Consider the following 18,729-nt stretch of genomic DNA (forward strand, 5'->3'; position numbering starts at 1 on the left):
TGGCAGTAATGTGGACAGGTCCATTCACCTGAAAGGGTAACACGCTTCTGGAAGAGTAGAACCCTTACTAGAGAGATTTCAAACTCAAAATGATACTAGATGTTTAGTTTGTGATTTTTATAGTGAATTGTATATTTCCTGAATGAGGAAACTTTAGAGATATGTTTTCCAGTACTGTTCCTTCATTAGTAAGGAAGCAAGTTTGCTGTCAAATGGATTTTTGAAGGATTTCTTTGTTGCTTGCTGTCCTCTTCCTTTCTAATTGCTGCTGATTTCTGATTTGTAGTTTTGTTCCTCCTTTTCTTTGGCATCTATCCTTCCTGTTTGGTTTTGATTTGTTGCAGATTTGAAATTCAAGCCAATTAGTGCATTTAGGAGAAATTTGCCACTGTACAAAATAAGACTCTGAAGTGTTACTGTATGCATTTATGCAGGCAGTTCATGAGCAGTGTTTTGTCTGGTAGATTTGGAGCATGGAGGTTGTGCCAGCATGGTCCTTTTAAAGGGACAATCCCTGAGGGCCATATGATTGAGTCGGACCCTCTGGAGAGGCAGCGCAGGAAGCCCAGCCAATTGGGGGCGAGGGTGCCTGTCCTGGGTTGGGAGGAACCTCAGTTGGAGTTGGAGCAGAAGACAGTAGGCGTGTATTGCAATTCTGTCAGACTGTCGATTGTACACCTATATATTGGTAATAAACCAGTTCTAACTTGATGTCACGATGAGACCCCTTCAAACTTATTGCAGAGGTGGTATTTAGCAGCTGATCTGCTCTACTCCCTTTTAAGATTACTGCTCAGGGATGATGTGGACAAAGTAGTTTAAGTAGTCTGTTGTTAATTCACAGCATCTTAAATCCAATTATCTTGCAGCAAATTCCCACTTTATTGTGTTGTGTATTGATTAATTCAAATTAAATGGAAAATTCTTTTATTTTAACCCAAAAAATTACTTTTGATTAGTTTACTACAGTTGCTGAGCTTTGGAACTTTATACATGATTTATCCATTCCTCTTGTTCCGTTGCTAACATTTGGAATTTAATAGCATTCTTCACAAAGACATCTCAATAATTAAGATGCTGTTTTTTAATAACATGGCATCTTGACAGCAGAAATATTCAGGAAAATAAAGCAAGAGAATGCTCGTGACGTTGCCAAGGAGGCTAGGAAGGGTGGCTTTTGATGTGATTGCAAAGAAAACTGATTAAGATACACTGTTGAAATGACAAAATGAACAAAATATCCTGGATTCATTACACTTTCCCGACGTTTATTCGCTCAAGCTGCTCATGTTCAGTAATCCCTCCATTTTAGATCTTTTCCAATATCACAAAGAAAAATTTCCATTTACATAGTGCATTTCATGACCTCAGGACATTGCAAAACACTTAACTAGCCAATTAAGTACTTTTTGAACTACAGTCACTGTTGTGATTGATGTTGGAAACATTGCAGCCAATCTGAACATAGCAAACTCCCACAACAATGCAATAATGACCAGATAATCTTTTTTTGCAACATTGAGTGAGGATAAGTATTAGCTGGGACCTAACCTACGCATCTTTGGACACTAAGGGGCAATTTAACATGGCCAATCCACCTGACCTACACATCTTTGAACTCCATTTAAATGAACAATGTTACAAATCTGGGGAGTGGAAGAACACCACAGCACTGACATCAGTAGAAGCTTCCGGCACCAACGGAGTCCATTTTGTCCATTGCGCCAGCTCTTTGCTGGTTTACTCCAACACTTCAGTATAATTGTGGTGAATTTTCTGTTTCAGTTCCATTTTTCCTGCCTGCTCCATGTCTCCCTTGGTTTCCCGAGCAAATAAAAATCTTTCTATCACAGCCTTAAATATCCCTAAGGATAGAATGAAGTGCTCTTTTGGAAGCCGTTTATGAACAATGACCTCAACACCCCGGGCTAAGGAGGGAAAATGTCACAATAGTTGACATGATTCCTGCACAAATACTGCTGATGTGACATAACCTGACATACTGCCATGTGAAGCTGGATAAAGCATCTGGAGGTCTTTGCTGAATGCAGTCATAAAATGTACGTTGTGTCTGGAATTGGGAAATCCAGACTTAACTGAACGGTTTCCATAGAGTGGCCTCAGTGCTGTTAATGAAGGTGGCACCCAGATATACTGAGTGTGCATGAGTTAGCATGGCATGTAATGTACTCTGACCAATGAAGTTGTAAATAAATTCTGTTTATATAGTGCATTTCATTATCTTAGGATGTCCCACAATGCTCTGCAGCCAAGCAAGTACCTTTGAACTGTAGCCTCTGTAGGATATGTGCAACCAGTTTGCTACATACTCCTGTAGAATCATAGAATTCTACAGTGCAAAAGAGGCCATTTGGCCCATCAAGACTACATTGACTCTTTGACAAAGTATATTACCCAGGTTCCCTCCCCACTCCATCCTTGTACCCCACACACTTACCATGGTCAATTCACCTAACCTGCGTGTCTTTGGACACTAAGGGGCAATTTAGCATAGCCAATCCACCTAACCACATCTTTGGACACTGAGGAACATTTCAGCATCGTCAATCCATGTAACCTGTATGTCTTTTGGACTGAGAGAAAACCAGAGAACCCAGAGGAAACCCATGCAGTCACAGGGAGAACATGCAAACTCCCCGCACACAGTCACCTGAGACAGGAATCAAATCTGGGTCCCTGGTGCTGTGAGGCAGCAGTGCTAACCACTGTGCCATTGTGCCGCCAATAAATAGTAATCTGATAAGGACCAGATAATGATGTTGGTTGAGCCATTAAATTTTGGCTAACTCCTCTGTTGTTATTCAGATTCTGAGGCAACAACTCCTCTGTTGTTATTCCCCAGGATCTTGCATGTCTATTTGAGGGGCGATATACAGGGCTCAGTTTAATATTTTACCTGAAATGTGATACTTTTTATGTACTGAACTATACTGAAGTGTCAGAGCTATTTTTTAGTTAATATCTTTGAAATGGGGCTTAAATCTACAACATCTAATTTGGGTTAAGAGCGGTATCACTGAGCCAAGGATACTGCATTGTACAGCTCAATTTAAAAAAAAGTTGACGCAGAAAGGTCTGAAGAAGTGATGGTTGTCTCCCAACTCCCTTAACGTATTATAAGAGGGAATACCTATGTTTTTAAAAATGCCACGTATTTCAGAAGTCAAAATTAGGAGCTTAATTTTGTCGTCCATTCATCGTTGCAATGAACATATGTTGGTGCTTGTTTCAGGTTTCTGCTGTCTAGCACACCCTTAATTATTTTCATATCCTGAAGATGTCCAATAGTAATAACACTCAAGAAACTTTGGAAATCATGAAGGAATCGGAGAAGAAATTGGTGGAGGAATCGTTGATTAAAAATAAATCTGCATTCAGAACATCCAGTAAGGAAGAGGTGGAGAAAGATGGTGAAGACTCAAATGCACAGCTAGAATTCCAGGTGAGAAGCTGGTGGCTTAAAAAATGATAGAATCCCTACAATGCAAAAGGGAGGCTATTCAGCCCATCAAGTCTGCACCAACTATCCAAAAGATGTTAGGAACCAGATCAGAAACTCCAAGGTATTGATGAAGTTAGCCTAAACCCCAACTATTACATTTGATTTTGGCATTAGGGTGAGCATACAATGTTTCACTCCAGCTATGATTCAAGTGACCCACTAGGGAGCTTTTATCAAACAAAGTTTATTTAAGAACACAGAATATAACAAAAAAGATTGGCATAACTTTTACCAATTAAAATACTTAAACATGACAAAATATGATTGTTAACAGCTAGCTATCTCTATTGTTCCAATTCAGTGGTATTCCCCACAGACATAAATTCCTTCTGTAGAACCATTTAGCACAGAAGCCAAAGGTGCTCACGTGATGCGAGATTTTCAGCTTTTTAACACTTCTGGACAGAGATCCAGACAGCAGCTTTCAGAAAACAGCAAAGCTTCAGGGAAGTAATCCTAGTCTCTGGCAGCTCCCAGTCTCCAGACTTCAGAAACAGAAAGAGATACCCCTCTCTCTGTAGCTTCCAAAACAGCACCTCACAGAAAAAGATCCATTCTCGAACAGTAGACCCTTCGAGAAAGAGACTTATCTCCTGCCGGGTTCCAATGTCCAACTTTGGAGAGGGAAAAAGAGAGGCAGTCCTCTCTCTCAACTCAGAGTTTAAATGTTCTCACAATTACGCTGCTGCAGCAGCAGCACAGGATGCCAGTCAACAGAATGGCTCCAAGTGCATAAAAAACTGCTACAACAGAACCTGCACAAGAACATGGCTCAAATACATTTCTTAAAGGTACAGTATCATTACAAAAAGCATCCCACCCACAACACCACATATTGACCCATGGCCAATCAACCTAAGCTACGCACCTTTGGATTGTGGGAGGAAACCCATGCAGATATGCGAGAACATGCCAACTCCACACAGTCACCCACGCCAGGAATCAAACCCTTGCGCCGTGAGACACAGTGCTAAACACTGTGCCACCATGCTGCAAGGTTGTGATATTTGTGTCTATCTTGTTGCCTTAAGCTGCAAATGTTTTAATGGATTTCTGGATGCGTTTAATAATCCGTGAGCACTTCTGACACTGGATGTCAAGGTGGAGTGCGTAACAGTATTCTCCTATTTTATCTCCTGATGGCGCAGTGTGTTAATGCTGCCAGCTCCCCTCTGGGACCAGAGTTTGTTGTGATGGGAAAGTCCTCTGTGTCTGCTGACTGGTTGGAAGAAATGAAATTCACTTGGAGAATCTTACAGACGTTTCTGGCAATGAGCTGATAGTGCAACCAATTAGTGTAGAATTGTCATTCACGATCTCAGGAGCTTCAAGAATGGCTGGTGCGACAAATGACGAATATTTCACAATATTGTGAAGTCATATTGTGGAGGTGGAATAGAGTGAGAATTTCTCTGCAGCAAACCTGTGGCACATATGATCTCGGAGTGCTTGTCGTTGAGACAGAGTGCAAAAATTACAAAGGTGCTTTATCACCCATTCAATCCTTTGAAGGTTTTTTGACTTTGCCACCATATCCGTTTGAAGTTGGGTTTGATGACTGGGGGGTAAATACAGTGGGGAAGACTGCCCGCTATGGTGATACTTGCTTTCAGCCAAACCAGCTCAAAAGATTGTTGAATAGTTCCAGCTCAGAAGGAGACCATTTGGCTCATTGTGTCCCTGCTAGCATCCTGAAGAAGCAGTTCATCTTTTCCCCATAGCCCTGCATGTTTTTCTGTTTTTGCTGGTGATCAATTCCTTTTTGCAGCTGAATTGACCCTGTCTCGACCACACCCTCTGTGCGTTCCAGATCCCAACCACTTGCTGCAAGACGAAGTTGTTCCAAATGTCACCGTTGCTTCTTTTGCCAATTGGTTTCAATCTGTGCACTGTCTGATTCTTGATTTTTTCCAGCAATTAATACAGTTGCTCCCAGTTTTAGATGCAAATTATATCCAGTGCACATCATGTTTCGGGGACTTTTTTTGCACCCCACAAAACTGGTTCCCTTCCACCCACCCCCAGATTGAATTAATCACTCAGCAGATCTGACAGCATCAGTGGAGAGAGAATACAGCAAGCATTTCAATCTGCACATCCAGACTCAACGTTGGCTTTATTCTCTCCCCCACAGATACCGTCAGACCTGCTGAAATTTTCCAGCATTTTCTGTTTCTGTTCTAGCATCCAAAGATGTGTGGGTTAGGTGGATTGGTCATGCTAAATTGACCCTAGTGTCAGAGGATTAGCAGGGTAAATGTATGGGGTTATGGGGATAGGGCCTAGGTGGGATTGTGGTCGGTGTACGTGCGATGACTGAATGGCCTCCTTCTGCACTGTAGGGATTCTATCCGCAGTATTTTGCTTTTTCACTGATTGCGCTCATTGTAGCCTTTCAAGAAAGACCTTGAGCTGTTTGTTTCAGGTGCAAATACATTATTAGTCATCTTTTAAACCTTATTAAGTATTCAATAAAAAAACTGACCAGTATATACCAAATAAACTATTTAGTAGTTCTGCGTAGTTTTCAGAATAATTAGTTACTTAAAGATCAGGTTACTCTCATGTGGTGGGCCAAGCACTTGGATTAAATGCTTACCTTTTGTGGTAAAGTTATTTTCAGTTACGTTAATCAAGCTGCATCAGGTCATCATAAGGTGTCTCAGTGGTTAGCACTGCTGCCTATCAGCTCCAAGGACCCAGGTTTGATTCCTAGCTTGGGTCTGTGTGGAGTCTGCATGTTCTCCCTGTGTTTGTGTGGGTTTCCTCCGGGTCCTCCAGTTTCCTCCCACCCTCCGAAAGGCATGCTGGTTAGGTTCATTGGCCATGATAAATTCTCCCTCAGTGTACCCGAACAGGAGTGTGGTGACTGGGGGATTTTCACAGTAACTTCATTGCAGTGTTAATGTAAGCCTACTTGTGACTCTAATAAATAATTTTTAACACATCCTTCTTAAAAACGTCAAGGGATATTTTTTAATGCAAGAGTGAAATATACAGTAAATGGCAGAACCCTCAAGAGTATTGATAGGCAGAGGAACCTGGGTGTACAGGTCACAGATCACTGAAAGTGGCAACGCAGGTGGAGAAGGTAGTCAAGAAGGCATACGGCATGCTTGTCTTCATCGGCCGGGGCATTGAGTTTAAAAATTGCCAAGTCATGTTGCAGTTTTATAGAACCTTAGTTAGGCTGCACTTGGAATATACTGTTCAATTCTGATCGCCACACTACCAGAAGGATGTGGAGGCTTTGGAGAGGATACAGAAAAGATTTACCAGTATGTTGCCTGGCCTGGAGGGTATTAGCTATGAGGAGAGGTTGGAGAAACTTGGCTTGTTCTCTCTGGAATGACGGATGTTGAGGGGCGACCCGATAGAAGCCCACAAGATTGAGGGGCATGGACAGAGTGGATAGTCAGAAGCTTTTTCCCAGAGTGGAAGAGTCAATTACTAAGGGACACAGGTTTAAGGTGCGAGGGGGAAGGTTTTAAGGAGATGTATGAGGCAGATTTTTTACATGAAGGGTGGTGGGTGCCTGGAACTTGCTGCTGGGGGAGGTAGTGGAAGCAGATACAATAGTGAGTTTTAAGGGGCGTCTTGACAAATACATGAATAGGATGGGAATAGAGGGTTATGGTCCCCAGAAGGGTAGGGGGTTTTAATTCAGTCTGGTAGCATCGTCGGTGCAGGCTGGTAGGGTCGAAGGGCCTGTGCTGTAATTTTTTTTGTTCTTTGTTTTTTGAAAATAATTGATTGTATTCAATACCATTGCTTAATTGATCTTGCTTGTGGTAGATTTTATGTTCGTGATTGGGTCCATTCATTCGTTTGAAGAGACCAGAGGACAGCACGGGTTTTAAAATGATTTTCTTTTATTGAGAAGAATTTAAAAAATTAAAATGACACGAGCAAAAAAAAACGAGCTAGGAAACTGGTTTCTAAGCCAGTCCCTCTAATCAAAGAACTGAACTGAACTCTTTCAAACCAAAATATATTTCAACCCTTATCTCGTTATTGGAAGTGTTTGCCACATGCTATTGCTGCCTTGAAAAACAATCCTCTCAGCTGCTGTTATGAGAAGCTGTTGTTTGCCTACATTGTGTAACCTTCAGGAATGCAGTCAATTTTTAGCTAACCCACCATGCCTTCTGATTCAACATGTAGTCTTCAGCTTAACAGGATCAGTTAACCCCTATAGTCTAGCATTGAAATGTAATTGTGCATCAGCGGAAATATCTTTAAAATTTTTTTCATAGACTAGCGCAGTTTCCCAAAGTGGAAACCCTACCACAGTGTGTGTTCTAGAATAGCAATAGACCAGTCTTGAATTTGGTGGGTTATGGAGTGCATTTTGAAATAGGAGGCAAACTTAGTCTTTGACGTATTCCTATTTCCTTCATTAACTGGTGAGAATACATTGCATTGCAATTCCCTGTAGAGAGGGTAAGCAGGGCCCCGCCAAAGGCAGTCTGCTCACATTGAAAGTGTATGCATAATTTGATAAGTCTGACTCGTATTTATTTGGGCTGCTTATTCGAACCTTGATATTTTTATACTTTCAAACATCTTGGCAAATACAATTTGGGAAGAGATTTTATGTCAATGGACTCTCTGAAGTGATATTGTAATTAGTGACAGTGCAGCTTCAGAATGTTTTTGCAAGGCTGCACAGAATGTCTACAATCAATATTGAAAATATAGAGCTTGTGAACCAGGTGAAATGAGAAATATTAGCATATCTTTCTAGCATTCTGGTTGTGTAGTAACTAATATGAATAGAGTTTTTTCTTTCAGCAAAGGTGCAAAACCACTTCTACTTCCAGAGTATTGGGTGCAGAAGATATGAAGGAAATGAGACTCCTGGGTTTGTCCATGTTGGGGAAGAGGGCTGTCATTGTTTATGCTGCCAGTGAAATGAAGCAAATATTTTCCTAACCTGTTGATGTGGTCTCTGTTTCATTGCAGCGAAGAACACAAAACCATGGACACTCAAGGAAGCGATCCAAGGTCAGAATGTGCTCATAAGAAATGGGAGGATTATTTGTCAAGTTGGCTTCATTGAATTTGAATTTTGTGGATGTTCTTAAGGAGCTGAATTACAGTTCCGTGTATATTTTCTTTCATGGGGTGTTATGGGGGGGGGGGAACCATAATCAGATGCTACATAAGATTACAGCACAGAAACAGGCTATTTTCCCCAACTGGTCCATGATACTGTTGTGCTCCACTCAAGCCTTGCCTCATCTTTCCTCTGGTCTATTAATTTGATTTCTATCTTACTTGTGTCCTTTTCTATCCTCAACTTGAAACACCTTATATTATGGTCACTATTGCCTAGATGTTCCCCTACCTTTACTTCTCTTATCTGTTCTGGTTCATTCCCCAATACAAGATTAACAGTGAATCTTCCCACATTGGGTTTTTCTTTTTTAAATATTGGCTTTGAATGGTTTCCTACACACGTTGTAGGAAAATAAATCCCTTATCCCCTCGACCAGCCTCTGTCCAATTAATATCAGGGTAGATTATTATTCTATGTTTGTTACTCCCCAATTTGTCTCTGACACCAGTGTGATTATCTTTCATTTCTATCTCTGTGGATTCTATTTTTGACGTGCTGATAGCTATGTCTCTCCTCTATTGCCATTGTATTATTCATAATAAGTCCAACTTCTCCATCTCCCCCTTATCCCCTCCCTTTTCCTAAATATGTTCTACTCTGCAATGTTTAATTCCCAATCCTGATTTTTCTGCAGCCATGTCTCAGTAATCCTCACTGTGTGGTTCCTCCCAATATATGATTGTCTCCAATTCTTCTGGTTTATGTGTGCACTGCTGTACATATATTTCAACTCATTTTATTATGATTTTCTCTCACTTTGTTTATCCAACTTATTAGATTCCCATTCTATAATTGTTTATTCCCTTGCCATCAACGTCCTTCCTCACTTTATTATTCTTTTTATGTTCTCCTGCCTGTTTTGTTTACATTTAAACTGCTTATGTTCTACTCCCCCCCTCCCCACCCCACCCCACTAGATTAAATCCTTTGCTACCTCCCTGTTTACCATTCTGCTGGAACATGAATCCTATCCTGGTTTAAGTAGAGCCCATCCCATTGGTACAGCTCCTTCTTGTCACATGAAAAGGAATCCCTCTTTCCCACACAGCCCTTTAGCCACATGTTCATTCTTCTGATATGTCTGCTCCCGTGTCAATTTGTATGTGACTCAGGCAGTAGTTCAGGAATTATTACCCTACTGGTCCTAGTTTCAAGCCTAAGTGCTGACAATCTTCCAGCAGGACCCTGTTCCTATTGATGTTGCTTGTTCCTTAACAACTTTATCCCTGTCCTTTGCAAGTCCCTATCTACCTGCCACAAGATGTTCTTCATCCTGGCTTCTTCGGAGTTATTCTTCCTGCCTGCAGAGCTTGCCATCTCGCCCTTGAACTACAGATTGTAGAGCCTCCCCATTGCTGCCACATTACCAATCAGCCCTTCCCTTCCTCCCTTCCCGTCACCACACAGGAGTCTGAGCCATGGTTCTTTGGTCTGCATTATGGCTGTCCTCCCTGCAGGCTGTTTGTCTCTCAAGTATTGAGGACTTTGTACCTGTTGGATTGTGGCAGTGTTCAGTATGCCTCATTAACCTCTCCTTAATCTTCACTACTCTGTTCCTCATCAGTTACACTCTCCCTTTGTTGAAATAAAAGCACAATCTGCTGGCATTGCTCACACAGCATTTGTGAAGAGAAATGGTGTTATCAGGTGGAATTCTCCCATCCAAACTGCAGCAGCTTTGGTCATGGGCAGGAGCACAGAATACAGCAGGAACCAAAAAGTCAGAAAACCACCAGCATACAAAGAGTTTGAAATTCTCCCAGCAGTGGGTTAATGGTGGGTCGCTTTTCCCCCGCCTGCTGGTGTGAATGCCATTTGCATCTGTTGATTAAAACAGCTGCTGGCCAGAACATCACATTTTCTGATCCTGTGTCAGGCCAGTGGGAAGTTACATCAGCCTCAAACTCATTTGAAGAAGAGTGGATTTGACAAGGCAGACCTCAGTCACAAGATGAAGTGAGCACAGCGAATGTGAAGGTTTCATGGACCCTCTTGCTTACTAACTCAGATCAGTACTGCACTTGGCGCTAAGGAATGCAGAGGTCTTCTGCTAAAGATACACTGCTGCATGACTCATGGACCCTCCTGCGTCATTGTCTGTTCAGTACAGTGCCCGGGGTTGGAGAATACGGAGTTCCGCCTCTCACCGCAGCACCGTGCTGTGGGACTCGTAGAACCGCCTGTGTCACTCTCTGTTCAGTACAGTGCCCAGGGTTGGAGAGTACAGGAGTGTTCTTCCCACCCCCACAGCACTGTGCTGTGGGACTCATGAACCCTCCACTCCAATGGACCGAAGTTCAACCGGGGGGGGTGGGATGCAAGGTGAGGGAGGTGGGTGTAAGGGGGCAGGGGGGTGCTAATGTGGAAGGAGGATGTTCAAGGCAGTGGGGTGAAGGGTAAGGGGAGCATGATGGCAGGCAGAGGGCAGTGAGGTGGATGAGGATGACGAACAATGGAAGGCAGTGGGAAGACCACGAGGAGCGAAGCCACACTTCGACAAAGCTGCATAAACATTGACAAGCAAGGGGATCGAAGAAAACCATATTTTTATTGGGGAATGAAATGCAACTGGGTGGGGTGTTGTGATGGGGGCACATTTACATAACGGTACACAGAGCCTCTAGATTGGGTAGGTGGAGTTCCATGTGGGGCTTTGGGAGTAGTTGGGGTGCGGGGTTCGTGGCTGGAGAACAATAGATGTCACACCTCTGCAGTGGAATGTTGCTCACGTCTGTGTGCGTGGGCGTCTCGGGAATAAGGCTGCATCAGCCACAGTGCAATCAAGGTGGCCCAAGGTGTGGGGCCCCAATTCTCCCATAGGTCTCTCAATCATAGCTTCCCTTTCTGCACCCTTTAACCCTTGTGAATGGATGCAGGACTCCAGGCTGCTCAGAGTCCTCATTCAATGGACGAGGCAAAAGAGGGAAAGATGTCCAGCGTGAGGTGCCACCTGGGGGAATGGCCAGGGGAAGCTTGAACAGGAGGCTGAGGAAGAGAGACCCAGACAGCTGAGGTAACCCACCACACCGAGGGTATCTCATCAAACAGTCTCCTACTTACAGTTGAGTGAGAGGCAGTGACAGGCATGGCTGCACTTGTCCCAAGATCTTGTACGTCACAAATGCCACATTCTTCATAAAGATGTGACTCTACGTGGAGTAGGAAGCTTCCTTCTGCCAGTGGCCTTGAAGGTGATGAAAATGCTCAATTATTTTGCCACTGGGTCTTTCCAGGGATCAACAAGGGACCTGTGCAGCATTTCTCAGTCAGCATTACTGCATAAAGGAGGTGACTGATGCCCTTTCCAGGAATGCCCATCATATTGTCAGGTTTGTTTTGGATGAAGTTAGCCAGGCTGCAAGATTTCCTGCTTTGCAGCTATCCCAAGAGTGCGAGGTACAATTGTCCACACCGTATGGCTATACAAGCTCCCTGGCAGCAGCCTCTAATTTTTATAAACCACAGGGGCTACCATTCCATCAGCACCTAACTAGTGTGTGACTATCACAGGCATATGCTGCATGTGTGTGCACATTACCCTGGGAGTTACCAAGACTCCTATATCCTCAGTCACCCCCATCTACCCAGGTTTTTGAGTGACCAGCGACACTTGCTGGGGGATAAGGTTTACCCATTTGCACAGTGACTGACGTCTCCAGTATGTCGCTGTCTGAATCAAGCCAAGCAGAGGCGCAATACTGCTCAGACCTCCACACGCTCCCTCATTGAGCAGACCAGAGGACTGCTGAAGATGTGATTCAGATGGCTGGACTGCTCAGGTGACTCTGCAATAAGCACTATAGAGGGTTCCCTGCATGATCATAGTTTGCTGTGCCCTTCACAATCTGGCTATACAGAGAGGTGAGGCCTTCCCAGAGGCTGAACTGGAGGAGGATGATAGCTCCTCGATAGATGAACGTGAGGAAGTGCAAAAAACCCAGGAGGCTGCAGAGGGATGGTATGAACTGATGTCGTGGAGAGAAAACATGGGAAATGTGCCCGTAGTTGTTTAATAATATCTGCCAAGTTCTAGGAGGAGTAAAGTTAAGTGAGGTCATGTGGACATGTCTCTCCTAGACCTCCATCGCTGAGAGGACAGGTTCTGCATTCACGCTCGATGTTCTGCTCATGACGCACTAGATTTGATCATTGGTGAGCTGCTAATGCACTAAATCTGTCAACTTCAAATCCGCTGAGGAACGACCGGAATGTGAGACAAGGTTTGATGATTTCGTCACCATTTAGTGATGGAAGCTCTGTCGTGAATGGGATGCAAACTAGCCTAGGACTTTTATCCTAAAGTGTATGTCTTGCATTCAGACGTTAACAGTTAGGAGACTTGGATACCACTGCTGTATCATTGCTGATGAGCTGTCTTCAACCGTTGCTGTCCCTTGAGGAATAAGGATTCAAACCTTTCCCATCATGCACTGTTAATAAAGATTTAAACACTTCTCCCTGACAACGCACAAGGGTCTGGAGACTAGCTGCACTGAGGTTGACATCGCATGAATGTTAATCTTAAAATGGGACACTCTGCCTGAGTGAGAGGATGGCTGCAGCTCGATAAGAACATTCCAAAATGCTTTCAGCTGACCAGAATATTCGCATACACATCCAGTGAGTTTAAGTGCAATTTATTGACAGTAATAGCACATCCGTGAACCAGAGGTGACATCAAAATATCTGAACTTTCCTAACCCTGCCACTACATCTTGGTACAGCCCTGACTTTGCTATGTCCTGGTTCCTGTATTGACTTTGGTGAACGTCGTCTGGTGGCACGAGGCCTGGAATGCCCCAGCCGATAAGGATCTGCTGTTCAGGGACAGAAGGATCCTTGGCAGCTTGCACTGCTGAAGTGGGTGTACGCACAGGCAGAGGGGACTCTGCAGCTCTATTGTCCTGAGGGGAGGCCTGTGGGGTATATGACTGACACTTATCCTCCCTATGGGTGCTTGACTCCTCCAGGTATTGGAGCGCCTAGAGAGAGGTCAAGGTGCCCGGTCCCCATGTCGCTTGCATCCTGATGCTGTCCACCAGTGTTTGTGGCCATAGAGTGAAGGGACAAACACAAATCCAAAGGACCTGCTCAACCAAGGTCTCCATCATAGTCACCCATGCTAGCCTCGAGGCACTTGCATGTTGCAGCCACAACATCAGACAGACTTCCCTATCGTTCACCCTAGTCTGCTGAGAAACTCTCAAACCTCTGCCTGATGTTCTGCTGCTTGCTTTTGTACCTCCACCAGTGATCTGGCTGCCACTTCCCGAGGACTGTCTGTGTGATCAGGACTGAGCAGGTGACTGGTCTCCCTCCGAGTGCCAGAGGGCTGGACTGTCCGTGTCTCTGGGACTGAGCAGGTGACTGGTCTCTCTCCGAGTAAAAAGTCTGACAACACCAGGTTTTAGTCCAACCGATTTATTTGATAGTAAACTCACAAGCTTTCGGGTTAGTCCCTTCGTCAGGTGAATGGAGAGTTCTGGCCTCAGACAGAGCATATAAAGCACAGACAGTTTAGAGATTACTGATTAAATGCGAATCTTTACACCTAACCTGCTGTTCAAGTCCTGAAGTGGCTGACAATGTGTGTGGAAGGAGCACTGATCACAGGCTAAAGAGATGTGTATTGTCTCCAGACAGTACGGTAAGTGAGGTTTTGCAAACCCAGGCAAATGTTGAGGGTTACAGATAGTGTGACATGAACCCAAGATCCCTGTTGAGACCGTCCTCATGTGTGCGGAACTTGGCTATCAGTCTCTGTTCAGCGACTCTGCGCTGTCGTGTGTCGTGAAGGCCGCCTTGGAGAATGCTTGTTGAGGATGGTCTCAACAGGGATCTTGGGTTCATGTCACACTATCTGTAACCCCCGTGACTTGCCTGGGTTTGCAAAACCTCACTTACTGTACTGTCTGGAGACAATACACATCTCTTTAACCTGTGATCAGTGCTCCTTCCACACACATTGTCAGCCACTTTAGGACTTGAACAGCAGGTTAGGTGTAAAGATTCACATTCTAATCAGTAATCTCTAAACTGTCTGTGCTTTACATGCTCTGTCTGAGGCCAGAACTCTCCATTCACCTGACGAAGGGACTAACTCGAAAGCTTGTAAGTTTACTATCAAATAAATCGGTTGGACTAAAACTTGGTGTTGTCAGACTTTTTACTGTGTTTACCCCAGTCCAACGCCGGCGTATCCACATCATGACCCCTCTCCGAGTGCCAGAGAGCTGGACTGTCCGTGTGATCGGGACTGAGCAGGTGACTGGTCTCTCTCCGAGAGCCAGAGAGGTGGACTGTCCGTGCCTCTGACTGCTGTGGGAATATGCCTGTGAGTTGATCTTCAGAAAGTGATTCTGAGTCTGATCTGGAGCTCCGTCCTATTGAGATGTGTGCTGCTGGAGAGGGTGAATGAGCACAGTGATAGCTCTTCATTAACACACTCATTCTTAGATGTCCTCGGGGCTTGGAGAGCTCCTCAGCTGTGTGGATGGCCTCCATTTGCTCGTGCTTAGAAGAATAAGAGTTTCAGTGGCTGAGCTGAATACACTTGACTGACTTTGTCGAGATTTGACGGAGTTGAGATCCGTATTGGGTTGTTGGGAGTGAGCAATCTGTGCTTCCCTACAGGAGCGATCACTATCATCCCCCGCAAGCTCGCTCCTCGAGTTTGGTGAGGGCAATGATCTCTGCTGTCCCTGCCCAGGTCTGGATTCTTTCCACTTGTGTGCCAGCTTGCCCTGGATGAAGATGAAAGAGAGGCATGTGATCAGCGGAATGGGGCAGAGGGTGGGTAGGATATATGTCCCCTGTGTGGGTTGAGCCCTCCCCAGAAGTGTCAGAAGATGGAGTGTGAGCAACATGACAGCCAGGCTGGTGGTGATGTGCCTGTGAGAGAGAGAGTGTTGATATGTGTCCCTTGCTAATGGATGCGTGAGATCCGTGAAGATGCCATGCTGAGAGTTTGATGGTGTAGGGAGCTGAGAGGGGATTTACCCTGATGGAGCAATGAGATCATTTACCCGCTTCCTGCACTGCGTGGTACTTTGGGCGTGGTTGCCAGCCACACTGACCTCCTGGTGATGGCCTACCAGGCTGGAGATGTGAGGTTTTTGTGCTTCTTGGATCCATCCCTTGAGGTCGAGCATGTGTCTCTGCCCTTGGACATCTCGAATCAAAGCCTCGAAGGCTTGGTGGCTGAATTGGAGCGCAGACTTCTTCCTGAGGCTGACTGACCTTTTGCCTCTGGGTTCTGAACATTCTGCAGAGTCTGGTGAATGTAGATGGGCTGGAGAGAGTGAGATGTATGTATTGCATTGCTGTTTACGTATGATATCTGGACCTTTGAACACGCCAGCTGATGGTGGGCTGATGACTCAGGTTCTGAAAGGGACTTGCTCATGCAATAATTAATGAGGCTTCAAGTGTGGAATTAGGAGTGAGTTCCAACCATTCCAGCCAGCAGGAACAACACCACTAGAACTGCCCACCATTGTGCTTTTGCCAAAATTTGAGAATTGTGCTCAACATTTCAGGTTGATGGTGACCCATCTGATGAAAGGTCAACAATCTGAAACATTAACTCTGTTTCTCTCTCCACAGATGCTGCATGACCCAGCTGAGTCTTTCCAGCATTTTCTGTTCTTATTTCTCATTTTCAGCGTCGACAGTAAATTGCTTTTGCACTTGTTGTCCTGAACCTGCATTTTCACCTGGGCTGTGACAGCAGTCTGGAACAAACCATAGAACCATAGAAAATTACAGCTCAGAAACAGGCCTTTTGGCCCTTCTTGTCTGTGCCGAACCATTTTTTGCCTAGTCCCACTGACCTGCACTTGAACCATATCCCTCTACACCCCTCTCATCCATGAACCTGTCCAAGTTTTTCTTAAATGTTAAAAGTGACTCCGCATTTACCACTTTATCCAGCAGCTCATTCCACACTCCCACCACTCTCTGCGTGAAGAAGCCTCCCCTAATATTCCCTTTAAACTTTCCCCCCTTCACCCTTAACCCGTGTCCTCTGGTTTTTTTCTCCCCTAGCCTCAGTGGAAAAAGCCTGCTTGCATTCACTCTATCTATACCCATCAAAATCTTATACACCTCTATCAAATCTCCCCTCATTCTTCTACGCTCCAGGGAATAAAGTCCTAACCTATTCAATCTCTCTCTGTAACTCAGCTTCTCAAGTCCCAGCAACATCCTCGTGAACCTTCTCTGCACTCTTTCAACCTTATTTACATCCTTCCTGTAACTAGGTGACCAAAACTGTACACAATACTCTAAATTCGGCCTCACCAATGCCTTATATAACCTTACTATAACACTCCAACTTTTATACTCGATACTCCGATGTATAAAGGCCAATGTACCAAAAGCACTCTTTATGACCCTATCCACCTGTGACCATCCAGTGACAACACCAGCCACCTCCCCTCCCCAACTCTCACTCCAGTCCAGTTGCTCTCAGCTAGATAGATTTGAGTTGGAGAAGTCCGCAAAGTGTCTCATTCTGTAACCTGCTCTGCCATATCATAGACTAGCCTTATTTTAATTATTATTTGAGGTATTTATTCAACATTTATTTTTTAAATGAAGTAGTTTAAGTTGAGTACGGTGCTTCTGTTTTCCTGGCCCGTTAAAATGACTGCCCTAATCTTAGAGAAAAGAAAATGTTAAAATTCATGAACCAGTTACCTAGCTGCCTCTGGACCTCCTCTTGGGTCTCACTGTCACTCTTAGACTGCACCTTTTTCTGTAAAACACCAGAGCAGTACCTGTTCCTTCACTGTATCAAATTCCCTCACCAAATTAAGTAAGCTGTCTGTTGTGACTGTACTCTGTCATGCTGGCTTTGGTGCTATTTACTTATTGCATAAACAAAACTGTCTGTGTTGGAATTCCTGCTGACTAGGGAACCAGTTGAAACATGCCACCACCTAATGAGCTAACTGTGTAGCTACAGTTTGTTAAGAGTAAGACCAAAAGAGACTCACAAGTTGATGATTGAAGTGAAGTTAAATGATGTATGCAAAACCTGACTAAATTTTAGGAAGAGATCGACCCTTAAAATTCCCTCTGTCACCAAATGGAGGGAGTGATTTAGGGAGGGTCGGAGAGCATGATGAGTGAGATGCTGATTAATTGCAGAGAATGAGAAGAGCTTCTGAGAATGAAGACTGAGAAAGGAAGGCAGTGAAGATACCTTGGTGAGAAAATGTTTGATTGTACTTGGGAGGATGGTGGCGAATGAGGAATTTGAGTGGGAGGTACAAGGGGTGCAAAGAGCAAATTTGATCAGAGGAGTAGGGGGTATGGCCAAAGTATGATCTGGTGATAAGTACCACACAGGTACCATTTGATTTATGATTGTCACATGTATTGGGATACAGCGAAAAAGTATTGTTTCTTACGCGCTATACAGACAAAACATACCATTCATAGTGTACATAGGGGAGAAGGAAAGGAGAGGGTGCAGAATGTAGTGTTACAGTCACAGACGGTGTAGAGGAAGATCAGCTTAATAGATTTGATTTATTATTGTCACATGTACTGGGATACAGTGAAAAGCATTGTTTCTAGTGCGTTATGCAGACAAAACATATCTTTCATACAGAGCAAAGAAGAGAATGCAGAATGTAGTGTTATACTCGTAGCTAGGGTGTAGAGAAAGCTCAACTTAATATTTGATTTATTATTATCACATGTATTGAGATAGTGAAAAGTTTTCTTATGTGTTATACGGACAAAACATACCGTTCGTAAAGTACATAGGAGAGAAGGAAAGGAGAGGGTGCAGAATGTAATGTTACAGTCACAGCGAGGGTGTAGAGAAAGATCAGCTTAATATGAGGTAGGTCCATTCAGAAGTCTGACAGCAGCAGGGAAGAAGCTGCTCTTGAGTCGGCTGGTACGTAACCTCAGACTTTTGTATCTTTTTCCTGACAGAAGAAGGTGGAAGAGAGAATGGCTGGGGTGCATGGGGTCCTTGATTATGCTGGCTGCTTTTCCCGAGGCAGTGGGAAGTATAGACAGAGTCAATGGATGGGAGGCTGGTTTGAATGATGGGCTGGGCTACAAT

General features: G+C 44.2%; 1 protein-coding gene across 10 annotated transcripts in view; it reads left to right on the plus strand.

Moving 5' to 3' along the window:
• Positions 1-18,729, plus strand: part of r3hdm2 (R3H domain containing 2) — a 304,603-nt gene that overhangs the window by 140,741 nt on the left and 145,133 nt on the right. For 9 of the 10 annotated variants that reach the window (XM_080218004.1, XM_080218002.1, XM_080218006.1 and 6 more), the window contains 2 exons: positions 3,254-3,463; positions 8,489-8,530. In XM_080218004.1, the coding sequence (XP_080074130.1) occupies positions 3,299-3,463; positions 8,489-8,530 (207 nt within the window). In that variant the 5' untranslated portion in view covers positions 3,254-3,298. The remainder of the gene's footprint in view (positions 1-3,253; positions 3,464-8,488; positions 8,531-18,729) is intronic. The other variant, XM_080218005.1, reaches the window with a different exon arrangement.

The sequence above is a fragment of the Carcharhinus amblyrhynchos genome, chromosome X, assembly GCF_965287045.1.
Source record: "Carcharhinus amblyrhynchos chromosome X, sCarAmb.v2.hapA, whole genome shotgun sequence".
Taxonomy (NCBI): domain Eukaryota; kingdom Metazoa; phylum Chordata; class Chondrichthyes; order Carcharhiniformes; family Carcharhinidae; genus Carcharhinus; species Carcharhinus amblyrhynchos.